The 14,048-nt window shown below is 32.9% G+C and overlaps 1 protein-coding gene across 2 annotated transcripts in view; it reads left to right on the plus strand.

The window, feature by feature from the left end:
- The window catches only part of LOC128229930 (uncharacterized), a 46,407-nt gene that overhangs the window by 31,138 nt on the left and 1,221 nt on the right, over window positions 1-14,048 (plus strand). For both annotated transcript variants that reach the window (XM_052941838.1, XM_052941839.1), the window contains exons 2-3: window positions 5,164-5,294; window positions 13,709-13,846. In XM_052941838.1, the coding sequence (XP_052797798.1) occupies window positions 5,246-5,294; window positions 13,709-13,846 (187 nt within the window). In that variant the 5' untranslated portion in view covers window positions 5,164-5,245. The remainder of the gene's footprint in view (window positions 1-5,163; window positions 5,295-13,708; window positions 13,847-14,048) is intronic.

Below are 14,048 nucleotides of genomic sequence, written 5' to 3' on the forward strand. Positions count from 1 at the left end.
GTAATTACTAATTCAGCATTTTCTGTAATCTAAGTCGGCGAGGATTTCCACTTTGTAGATTTTGCATTGTGAGTGGTATCTACTAGCTTTGGTATATTTTTACAATGATGGAATTGTTTGATGTAATACTGTTTAAATAATAAAAAAAATATATTATGTTTTACATTTAGGAAAGGTATTTAAGGTAGATTCTTTTGTTGGATACGTGTTCTTTGATGTTTTAAAAACTGTTTAGTCACTCGATGATAATTTGTAGTATTTCGGTCGACTATCGTGTTGCTAGACTTACTTTTGTACGCATTTAACAAAGCTTTCAATAATGTTCAAGTTCGTCAAACAGTTCCAAGTTAAATCTGAAAATGTTTCTGGTCTGTATCGTCCACACCCAACATACTCGTGACTTTGATTATGCATCATATAGTATAAATGAAAAGCTCGCTTTTCCCATATTACAATTTTTAAGTTTTGTTTTAACATTTTGACTTGACCATCATTAAAATGATGCAACTCTTGCATCAAGGATCATTTCTAGTTGTTTATTAAATCTCCATTTTTTCTTCGACGAGACAATATTTTGAGAGCTCAACAAATGTGTAACCAATCTCTATTGCAATTATTATGTTTTAAATGATTTTGGCATTCATAAATTCACATTTAGATCCGACTATTGACAATATAACCATCCCATATGGAATCAAATGGAATATTGTTCCCTTGACGTACCACATAGAGTGTTTTAGTGATTTATGCCAAGTGGTTCGGACAAACGGAATATGTATGTTATGATCAGCATCTTACATCGTGATCGTGTTTTGTATAAATCATGTGTGTAACATGTATCTTTACTAGATGTTTCAGATATTCGTCTATTTTTTCCATAATTGCATTTTCATACTGTTTTGTATACTTTGTTGCTTATACTGCGGATACATTGTAGGGCTACTGGCAAAGAAGAATGGTGAACGAAAAACCTTTGGAAATATTGGGTTTCTTCGCTTTGTTGTTACGTTCATTTAATGCAAATATTTTCCTGTATCGATATGAGAACTACACAAACCGGCAAATAGTAGAATGGTGAACACCGTGCAATGGCACATGGTCAATGTCATGAGAAAGAACAGAAAAAACAAGAACAAACATTCACAAACCAGAAAAATGGACCAAAAACATAAAACTTCACAAACAACACTACATATGTTATACTAGTATATCAAACTAGACTAATTCATCAAGGATTGTTAAGTACACAACGTTTTCTCACTCTATCCTGGTTTTTACTTGGGCGGTAAATTAAAAAATGAATATTTGATTAAACCTCTCATAACTTTTATTGTAACAATTACCGGCAGGTCATTGTTGTCAGATTAAACCAATTATAAATATTTTACGATAGTATCATCGATTTAATAGTACGTTAAAGAATCCGAAATTAAGTGCAAAATCTCTGTTAGACCCCATGTTTCCACTGAAGGAGATTATAAATGATACAGATATAATGCTCATGCACTGGCAGATACTTTTTTTTATTGTTTTATGAATATTGCAAAGTTGACTAGCCTAAGTAATTGTTGACACTCAGGCAATAACTTTTGAAAGTAAATATTGTTCAGGGCTTCTTAAAAACGACTCGACTTCAATGAAAAGCTTTCTTTTTAGCTTAAAGAATATTTTAGTGATTATCTGCATATTGTCCTACTACTATTTATCCTTCTATGAGACTAATAATCATACAATGTAAACAACAGGGACAATACTTATGTGAAAAACTACAGAAACAAGCTCGGTTAAATGGCAATCCCTAATGTTTGTAAAGAACATTTGCCCTTCGCTATTAAACGGGGTTAATGTTTAAACATTTGGCAACTGAGCTGGATTCTGTAGCTTTTAATATAAATATTTCAAGTGACGTTTGTAACAACGACGCAATTCAGAATGCAGAGATTTCTTTAGAATAGACACGTTTAATTTAGCAATAACGCCCTTTTTCTACGTAAAGGCAAACGCTACCGATTTAGTTTGTATCATATGATTATTTATTTTATTTTATGTCAGTTGCTTTGTTCAAATTTCACGAACAGATGCACATGACACTCCAAAATGTATTCCTGATTTGTTTTGTTTAGATTTTTAGCCTTGTCACCGTTTGATTTGGTGATTTGTTCAAATGGTCTAGGAACCACAAAGGAACACCAAACAAAATATATTTTAAGTAAACCAAGAAAATCCCCAACTTAAATCTCGATCTGAAAGCGGATTAGACTAGACATCAAAAACTTAACACTTGCTTCCTAAATATTTGTAATTTATTCCGAGAAAGGAAATATTCTAGCAGTTAATTTTCCAATGTATTGAAAAGTTATCATTGGAAGTATTTTGGCATGCATTGTACATCATCTAAATACAAATGTTTATGGAAGAGTGGGTGTTTAAACATATTTTTGGATTAATTTCTCTCGAAATGTTTGATATATTGAATATAGGCGCAATAAATGAATAAACTTCTGAAAATCAAGTGTTATGTGTGAAAATATGGTCGTACATAATTCATATCAAGAAATAAAAAAAAACTGCTATTCAAATACTAGATGTATGAATGAGTTCGATTCTGCCAAATGTGTCACAAATATCAAGTAGAGCCATTTATCTTTTCTATCTATTTTCGGACGTCAAACAATGTTTTATACCATTCACTGATGCACTTAAACATGGACTTGGTAACAACCAAATTGCACGCCAGTCATTTTGTCCGAAACATTTATCAAGTTATGTTGAAAAGCTACTAAAATTGATCAGACAAAACCATGTCGTGGCAAGACATAGGTATGTTGTTGTTTAGGGAACATTATATTGGTGACCGGGGGCTGCGATTGATAATTGCCTCGGTATTGATATAAATGCCTTGGCATTGAGATGGTTCGCTTCGGCCCCGCTTACTCATGTTTAATTATGTAATAAGACCTTTATATCTCGCATTTATGTTATTTAAACACATTGTTCAAAATGTACGCAAATGTTACATGTTTTTCTTTGAGAGAAGTAAAACAGTATTACAAAGAAAACTAAAGGGACACGCCAAGTTATCAAACGATACAAAATAAACCCTGTTTAGAGGCATTATGCAGGCGACTGAATGGCTGGGAAACAAAGTCACACACGTGATCAGTGCCCTGGTTTTAATTAATAAAATTTCATTTAAACGAATTATACATCTCATAGTCTCCATTGCACCAATAAGCGGTAGACCATTGTTCTCTGACTAAACCGACTGTAACCAATGGTGGTCATATGCAAATAGATTAAAAAGAAATAATGTGACGACTTCCAACAGTAGCTGATTTTCGACAGTTGTAACACAGTCTGTGCAGTTCTTTTTACTTTCTTGCCTTTAATTCCAGCTGCTTTACAGTTTTAACGGATGCGTGAGTTTTAGATGTAAAGTTTCTGTAGGGCATTGTTATGTCCTTGCAAATAGGATCATGTTTTAGACCACTGGGTTTTTCTCTGTCACGTCCAAGTTATAATTGTTATGTATCAACCAATTTATATGTATTTGAATGGGAAATATGAGTGACAAGATGTCACAGGCGCCCAGTCACAACATGGTTATTATCGATCACATCACCGTCTGTGTTCGCAGACAAGGGACCGTTTTAATGAAGATTTTAGTCGATTTAAGACATAAATTGATTGATATATATATTTGACTTAATTAGAATATAGCAAGTTTAATAAATGAACACAAAGTTGAGATGTGACGTTTATACAGACTTAAGATGACTCCCCCCCCCCAAGGAACACTACTCCAGTTGATGTATTTTTTAATTTTCCAGATAGCTGTCTGGCTCTTATACGGTTTGGAAATCTCCTATGATTAACCGAGTTTTGTCATTATAATAAAAGTTTCAAATGATTGCCAATTTTCTTTAACTAATGAGACGATTCTCCTAGATGGGATATATAATTTTGCATAGTGATTTTTGGCAATATTCCTTTTTTATTCTTCTTAATAATGATGATGCGCGTTGAAGTTAAATGGCGTTGATAATTTGTTTTAATGATTGTACGGGATTACCTTCCTAATTCAGTCACGATTAATCCAAAGACGTAACGCCGGTTTTTACAGGCTTATTTAATAAGCTTTTCTTTCTTCTTGCAAGGTGAATAATGTCAAACAAATTATAAGGATAAAATGTAGAGGTGTTTGTACTTTCAAAACATAATCAATGCTAACTTATTCTACAGGACTATATGTGATTATTTGCTTACATTGTTTCGAAATGTTTGGTCTTCAGAATCAGAAAGATCGATCTGCTTAGCGCATATAAGAGACTCGTTCACGTTTAATAAAAATGTGTAATGTAAACAAAATACTTGTAACAATAATACAAACATATCATGAATTCTCTCAAAAGCTCTTTTGTTAAATATAACTTATAATATGACTGAAAAGGCTTTATTTTATCGACAATTGAAATACCTTAGGCTTGCATACCATTATGTAGACAATTGGTTAAATGGTATAAATTATTTCAAGAAGATCTCACTTACTTAAATACTAATGTGTGCTTGGTAGCTTATCTTGCATTAGTGCACACCTCATTGAGAAATTGCTTTATTTTATATCAAAATTATAAATAACATCTTTTCTTCTATTTGAAGATCAATCTCTTTCTGGAGTAAAGCAAACACCCCTTACGACATGTTGGCCGTAAGGAGTTGACCATTTTAACGAAAGAAATTTTGATCAGATTTTGGATCTAAAAGCATTTGCATTTGTTTGATAAGTCTTTGGAGAATATTTTTGTTAAAATGTGTCAGAATACCCAATTAATAATGTCTTGGTGATTGTTGATGATATTTCTCCTAATATGAAATATATTTAGTGGATTAAGTTCATTTCCTGGTAACAAAAATATATATACTGTATATAACTCGCACTTCGCACACATTTTAATAACTAGGATAATGAGTGCAGTAACTATCGTTCACTTTGTGGACATATAAAAAGTACCATAAAAATACTTATGAAGTTTCATGTGTGTATATATATATGGGATACATTATTTTACAGCAGGGGACGCAACTCAACGGACCAAGATCCTAGAAGTTAAAACATTACTCGTTTGTACGAAAATAGTAAAATGATTTCAAATTCCGTTCCAGAATTTGCAATAAATATACGGTACTGTGGCTCAAATGATGAAACGGCGGTAAAGCTGCCAAGCATGGTATCACCGTCTAAAAGATGAGGGCGTGCTTTACAACATGTATGATGTTGACCTTCTACGGAATTGGTGAGTAAAGTTAATGTTGACCTTTTTTGATATTCGTAAGTTAAGTTGATGATGGCTTTCCATACCATTTGTGAGTAAGGTTGAGGTTGACATTTTTTACCATTGGCAAGTTTAGTTGACTATTAAATGGATTTGGTGAGTTATGTTGATACTAATCTTCTGACATACGCCATTTGTGAAAACAATTGATGTTAACATTCTGTGCCATTAGTTTGTTGATGTTGATCAATGCTATTGGTCAGTTACGATGTTGCCATATGCTACTGGTTAGTTAGGTTCATGCAGACATTCTTGGGCTTCAGTGAATTAAGTTGACATTGGGACTATTTAAACCTTCTGCGGCATTGGCAAGTATATTTTATGTTGACCTTTTACGACATAGGTGACTCTAGCTGCTTTTGACCTTAAATGGCACTAATGACTTTTATTTGAAGCTGAACTGTTACGACATCGGTAAGTTAAGTTGATGCTGACCGTCTACGACAGTGATGTCTTAAAAAGTTGTTGATGTCCTTCTTTGACATTTTGAATTCAAACTATGCATGCTTAAAACACCTGAACATTTCTTGTGTTTATTGAGAAAAAAATGTTGATGAAAGAGAGCTTTATAATATTGCCAAAATACAGTTCGGGATAGATAGGTTTTGTTTCGGGAATATACCTAATGAGGTGAAGAAATCTCTCTGTATAGTCTAAAATGAAGAAATTCTACAGAAAAAAAAGATGAAAAGCAAAAATACATCCACATGTTATTCATCTTAATCTTGAAATCTACACTAAAATATGACGGATGAACTTTCCAGAAATCATTCAATTTGCAAAAATTCATTGTTCGATTTATTGCCTTTCTCATCGTCATAAATTATTCCTCAATTACGACATTCACGACAACATCTACATGGCCTTTCAAAAGTGGGTGGGGAAGGTCAAAATTTAAAACATTTCAAAAGCTCATATTTTATTTAGATTTTATGAACGATCTTTTTTGGGGAGTAAAACATACATTCTTGGTGACATGTTTTAGGCAAGTATGAAGTTTAATAATTTTTACAAAAGATTTTATCAGATTTCGATCAAAAACCATTCACATACTTTCGTACAAGTCTGTCGACATTATTACTTTGTTTTAGTGTCAAAATGCTCCCAGACTACCTAATCAACAATATCTTGAGAGTTCTTGATAATATCTTTTCAAAAAAGTTATTCAAAAAATAGTGGATGAAATAAATTTCCTGGTAACAAAATGCAAATATCATTTTTAAAATAGCTGCAATCATCACAAAGCCTCAAAACATTGTTGATTGGGTAGTATCGATAATTTTCATAAGTTCATATAAGATTTCTGGGAAAACTTAAATGCTTTTTGATTGGAAATCTAATAAAATCATCATTCGTAAAAAACAACTCAACTCCAAATTACAGCTTCACGTGTTGCAACGGATATATCAATTATGCTTGCTAAATATTGAACCTCAAAACTAAATAAAAATAGATTTTTTTATACATTATAAATTTTGGTCCTTCAAATCACGTTTGCATTGTAGCCTGTCCTTATTTGTTTTCGGGTTTGAGACAGTTTCGAAATTAACAATTAATAAGGTCTCTTTATTTTAAAATATTAATCCTTCGTGAATAATAGCATAGTGTGTATTATTACCCGATGCCCAATATAAATGATTTACTCTTTTCGACTGTTTTACAAATAGTAAAAAAAATAAAATGTGTTGAACTGTTGACCAGTTAAGAGCATGAATTGTTACCCTCGCGTGAGGCTACGATATAGGTACATCATGGCTTTTTACTGAGATGCTAAAAATAAACTGCATATCGTTTAAACTCGTGAATTTCCGGTATTTGTTTTGTAATGTTAATTGGAGAATACCGAAGAAATTTCAAGCGCTCAATCGTCTAAACAATGATGTTAACTGTAAAACTTTAATATATTTTCTTTACAACAGTATATGTCTTTTTCGTGTTTGAACAAATCAGGTAATAAAAACGTTGTTGCATAGGCATTTGTGTAACTGTCAACACTGTTGTTCCTCGGTGTCGGGGATGACATTCAGAACTGGCATCGGAACAGCAATTCAGAAGTCATCTCCTCCACAACAGTTTTGACTGTTACACAAACGACAATGCAACAATTGTATATTGTGCCGAAAGTCGAGACAATATGAAACCTATAATTGTAATGTGTCGCCTCATTTTCATGTTCGGAACATAATATGTATATTATACGGAATATGTTCGTTGTCACAAAAAGAGAAGAGTCCGTCCGTCACCCTCTTGTCCGGGGAGTAACTTGAAAACTGGTGATGGGATTGAAATAATAATCTGTGCATGCGCAATCAAAAGACCACAATCTCCAAAAAAGTACTTCTTTTCATGTCCGTTTATCCCATGTTTTGTCAATACACTCCATGTTTGGCAGAATTACGTTCAAACCTTAAAAATAGATTAGTTGTATTGCGGCCGATGTAGTTCTTACTAGTTCGGCTATTTCTGCGCTGTACTTTATACCCCTCTGTTTTATTTTTAGCCGAATTTAACTATTTTGAGATCGCTTTATGAATCAGATGAGCGTTGGTCAAAATAATGAAGGCTATGGACAAAGGTACCATGCTGATATTCACTTAAGAGTTCAGCCCAAGAACTTCCAGTAATGTTAACCGACCGCCAGTGTCTCATATCCTAATTGATAGCTCTGCAGTGTTTGTTATCATACCCTTGCGTGACTCTGAAGCACCCTTATATTGATGGATTATTTTTCGTATTACTTTTATGAGAAAAGAAACGAAATGATTGACTGAATGTCGAAATAGTTGTTTTATTCACGTTTTGTTGCTTGAAATGCTATGATTTGCCTTCTATACTAAAATTAGTATGTATTTATTTTATGACTTAAACTTGTACTGCCTTTTAGGTGTTTATTTTTTTAAATATGTTTTATCTGCACAAAAATATCATTCTTGTGTATTCTTGGCATAGTTAAAGACATTTGGCTTTTAATTTATGTTAGCACACCTGACCTGTAACAGTGTGTGTATACCACGTGATAAATTAAGTCATAATATGCTACGTCAGAAGGCAACATTTTTGCTTTAAATGAAGACTTAAATCAAAGATAACTTTTCTTTAACTTCACCATTTTAAATGAAACAAAGGGCAGTCTATGCCGCTTTTAGAGCCACGCCTTCGTTTTATTACCGGAGTTTGATAAGGTGATTACTTTCATCAAACACTTCGACAAACCTCTTTCCAAATTAATGTTTCTACAGTACTCCGTCAGACGGCCGTATTGTGAAAGGTTTTCGAAGTGTTTTGAGAAACTACACTCTAAATCAAGCTCTTGTAAAAGACCGAACGCCGGGCATCGTAAGCGGTGTAGAATGCGCTATATTTCATTTAAAATGGTGAAGAAATTGGAAAGTTATCTTTGTTTAGTGTAATAGTGAATTTATAGTTTTGTTGTCAATACAGGTACAGAGGGATACTTATATTAATGAAAAGAATGTTTAAAGTAATTAACATATGTTTAAATATCCGTACTGTACCAGTAAACACTTCAATACTATCAACAGAGTGTATACATATGTTTACTGTTGTTGGTGTTTATAGTTTAAGAGTTAAATTGATTCTATTTGTTTACCCCTGATTTCACATGCCGGGATTATTCATGCCGGTACATATAAAAAGTTTCAACTTTATACATTCAAAACAACAAATGAATGATTCTATTATTTCTGAAGAAACTAGTTTTAATTCAAACTGTACAATGTTGTTTGTACCAGAGAATAAGCGGCGGCGGGGGGGGGGGGGGGCAGAATGTTTTTAATACCGGGCTCCTATTTTAATGCAAGTTTTCAGAAACAAAGTTATCAAAACATCCATTATTGCAATATTAAACTCAACGTCGTGTTATATATTCCAACCGAACGGAAACAAAGCAACTCTGATATAGGTAATACATATTTAAATTACGCGCTTTAATGTACCTTTGCGGTATAAAACCGTGTTAATCAGACAATACAGAGACACATTAAACATCAACTGCAATGGTTACGGCGGCGAATAATTTCAAAACAGAACCCTAGACATTAAGGTGGATTTTCATGTTCCTTCTTGATCTAAATTCATATCAGTGCATCAATAAATATACTGCATCAGAGATGCTAATGTTTTAATGCGGTATAAATGATAATCCTTTTGAAATGTCACTCGACATGCACGCAACGGCTCAAGTGCAATTAGCTTCACCTCGAGACCTTTTCTGTTCTGCTTTAAACTTTTCTTTTGGAGCATAACATTACTTAAAAGCTTTTCGGATTCGTAGTGTGATTTGTTGGGTATTTGTCTATTTTCTCACGCATACTAAACTATGTAACGTACGAGTTGGGTCATTTTCTTTCTCCGAAAATAGTATAATGAAAACAGTATTATTGGAATATAATTACTCTCACCCTCAAGTTTTAACAATACTATAAATAAAGCAACTCAAATTAATTAAAGCTATGTAAGTATGGTAGCATTTCATTAGTATTTTTTTTCTGTCCAACGAAACGGACTTAACAGATTCTCTTTATAACCGATGGAGACCTTTGGCTTCGCTACTGGACCTCTTTGATATTTTTTTCTCTATCCTACCTATTTTCGGTTCCAATCGAAAAGTGGCTTTGACATAATTCTGTACTGCTCCTTCAGTAGCAAACAGTTTCTTGACCTCTTATTACGTATCACAATCAGGAACTGTCTAGAAGCTAGCAAACTATTAACGTCCAAAACCGTCTTTTCCTGTAGTACAGCACTCGTGTTACCTGCATATGTATTGAGAGTCACATACATTTCCCGATGCTTCTGGTTTTATAAGTCTTTTCTTATAATAGTAGCCTCAAACTTTCTTACCCGGCATAAGTAAATGTTTTATCATTGGACCACATTTTGAATTGAGCTAGGTTCAATGGAACTAGATTCTATGGTTTTTTTTAAGGTTATTTCAATTTGACTTGAAATTGCAGTCACTTTGAAATCATATTCATAGTGACAGACGGACGAATGCAACGCAACCGTTGAATATTGATCATTATAAAACACTTCCACAATCGATTTAATCCGCATCATTTGACCCCATCTTCGCCAATCCAGATATACCAGTTAACTACAAGCCAATTTTTTGTATAATCTATTTGACACGATGCACTGCAAAATAATTGGATATTCGTAGTTATAAAGGGATTTTTTTTAAAGAAAACTAAGATGTTGCTAAGCGATATTAATATTCAATGTAAATGAGTAAACATCAAGCCATCTAACTAGATGATCGAAAACATTAATAAGTGCTGCTTTCATCAAGCAAATCCAAATCGAGTAATAATCAAATCCGTGGAAATCGCAATGAAGACTTAAAGACTCAAACGTCTTGAAGATAAACAAACAATAATTTGCCGGATTTTTAAAGTTTTCACGAAATATTTAATGACCAAGAGGTGTTCTGTACGTTACAACGCCATGCATTTGATTGTAGAGCCAGACTTGCATGAACATGCTTTCCTCATCTGTAGTCCGCATCTGTGTTACACAATTACTTTCAAAACGGAAACCCTAAGTCAGTAAAGAAATCATGATTTTTTTTCCATTTTTAATTGAAGAATATTTGTGGACCGATTCTTGAGATGTTTATATTCATAGAGGATTAAAAAACTTTGAGCGTACGAAAGAATTTCTTCCACTGATTTATTAGCTTCGGTGACAGATTTCAGCTTCTTACAAATTTCATAAAACAGTTTTAAAAATTCTTTCTCATATTTTTAAACATAAATTAACAAACCTTTACAACGTATTGAACTATTAAAAGAACATAATGACTCTAGCGGGCCTCCGTATCCGAAGCTAACGCTTCATAACATCTCTGTTTGTAGCCATCTTTTATCATAAATGTCGTTGATGAAATACTCGTACCGAAGAGAAAGGGTTAAATACACAATGTAGGTAGTTTTATATAATTCATTTCTGATGATCCAAGATGCAATTAACGTTGTAGATAACCAAAATTACATTTAGATTGACTTAGTTTTTACTTGGACTATATTCATACTTTTTTTGCATGACCTGTTATGTTACAATAGTTTCTTTAATCCCTATCTTGTTCCCCTAAAGGGCTTGTCCTTGATTGTTGGCTACGGGATTTGTCCCTGTAGTTCCCATTTTTTTTTATAATGACAGCTTGCGCTTATAATTTTGCTTCAAAGCAAAACATTGGATTGTATGTCTTACATTTTACTGTGTCCTATTTTTGCTTTAAAGATGCACTCTTACTCCCAAATAAGATTTACCAATATTAATAATATTGTTTTAATATTCCAAAAAGGATGAATAAATGTCGAAAACAATTGTACACATGAAGAATACCGAGTTTAATTTGAAAGAAATGAGCAAAAAACAGGTATTTCTACCTTATGAGACTATATAGTAGACAACAGTAAATCTTTTAGCATTCACCAATCCTTTAATATATATTGCGCTTTTTGGTATTAAATACACGGTTGCAATATTGTTATTAGTAATTAATATTTTCCTTAAATGCATTATTTAGTAAGTAGTTAAAGGTTTACCAGTCAAAAGATATGTTTGTTATACATGTGTATGTATTGATTTTGAATAAGAGTGTCACTTTAAATTCTACAATAGAGTACCTGCTAATATGCAGTATATCAGCACTTCTCTCAACGATTCGATTAAAAAAATCCTGATTTATTCACCCCTATGCCATTTCTGATTCCCATCGCAATTCCATTAAAGCCGTATCCCCTCCACTCACAGAGATATTAGATGTGAATCAAGAAGTAATTGAAAGTGAAAATTCCATTAGCTATGTATTATTACTCACCAGTTAAATCTAAATTAAACCGTTTCTTTAAAAATGATCATAATGTCTATATCAAATGTAGCCGAGTTCACATTTTTGGTACAAGTAGGAGAAGAAGAAGTTTAGAATAAAAAGGGAAGAAAATGAGTTTATGATGAGGCTTGTATCTCTACATTTTGAATTGATGATAAATGTTGGGACAATTTAGATTGTTTAAACCACTAGTAAACTCGTGATCAAGTTCCACTGGCCGTTTCAAGACGGAAATCTCAAATTTAATCTGTAAATCTATTTGTGCGTTTTGGTAAAAAATAGGTAGATATAAGTTTTGGTATATAAAGCAGAAGTAAAGAAAATTTGGTACCAATAGAAAAACAGAAAGAATATTGGTAAGATAAGCAGAAGAAAAGATCGTTTTGGTTAAAAAAAAGAAAATGAGTTTTGGTACAATTAGGTGAAGAAAAAGGAGTTTTGGTACAAACATGAGAAGAAAAGGAGTTTATATACAAATAGTAGAAAGAGAAAGAGAGGGGTTTGGTGCAAAGAGGAGAAGGAAGGTTTTTTTTTTAAATAAGAATTGAAAAAAGGAAGTGATTTTTGCTACAAATAAGAAAAGAAAGGGAATTCTGGCAGAAATAGGAGAACCAATATGGGTGTTTTGGTACAATATGAGAGGCAAATAAGTTTTATTACACCAAGAGAAGAAAGGGAGTTTGGTTAAAAAACGAGAACAATGTTTAGGTACCAATATCATAAGAAAGGAATTTTGGGTAGAAATTTGAGAAAAAAAACATTAATGTACAAAAACGAAAACGGAGTTTTGGAGATTGGAAAATTATGGGAGTTTTGGTACGAATAGAAAGAGAAAGAAAGGTATTGCACACATAGGAGAAGAAAGAGGGTTATGGCACAAATAAAATAGAATGTTTTCTGAAAATGTTGAGATTGGAAACATGTTCAATTTAACATATAAAAATTGCACCTCAATACTTAATTAGAAGGTACACTGTTATTGAGTATATATGAGAGAATGTATGTTTATGTTATACTCACTACGACTGTGCTTGAGACTTGATAATAAATTGAATGAAAGCTTCGTCCAGAAAGCATATCTTATTTGTAAATAAAAATATATTGATTGTTTAAGATTACATTATCACGAATGCTTTAGATAGTAATCTTAACGTAAGAGTAAACACGAGAAGATGTTAACGTTTTATACTTAACAAATGAGTTTTTAATAGGCATTTGCCTTGTAGTTTTGGTACATATTGTGCGTCTGTTTTCTTTTAATGTTCTGGTTCGTCTTCTTTTGTGGCCGACTCTGACAGTTTTAGATATAATGAGTTTTAACAACTTTAGTTATTATTCAATGGAAATTACAGGGAAAAGCTGAACAGCAAAATAATAATTGAAACAAGGATGAACGTCTTACAGCTAATTAACGTGAGGCAAACCAAACAACGCTCGTGTTATCATTTCTGGTTCTTTGTAGACGACTTGCACATTTAGTTTGTGTATAAAACTTTGTGCGTTTTGGTTGTTTTTACAGGTGAATGTTTGCGATGTTTCGTGTGTGATAACGAGTTCAATCCGGCGTGTGGGGTGGACTTCAAGCCTTACCAGTATGAGGCCCAAAACTGCAGAGGAGGCGCATCCAAGTGCGTGCTTCAGCGACAACAGAGAATAGGTAGAGATGCTCGGGATCTTTCATTATACCATATACAATTTAAAGTGATTACATTATTCGTAAGAAATTGCTTTAAACTAAGCATGATAGTCATTTTTGTTATAAGTCTAGTCCCTCGAAAGGAGTACGGAATTGTGCAAGGATAGTATAACATGTTTCTTGTTATACACCTCCTATTCAAACAAGGTGAAATTAGGTGTTG

Source organism: Mya arenaria, chromosome 4, assembly GCF_026914265.1.
Source record: "Mya arenaria isolate MELC-2E11 chromosome 4, ASM2691426v1".
Lineage (NCBI taxonomy): Eukaryota > Metazoa > Mollusca > Bivalvia > Myida > Myidae > Mya > Mya arenaria.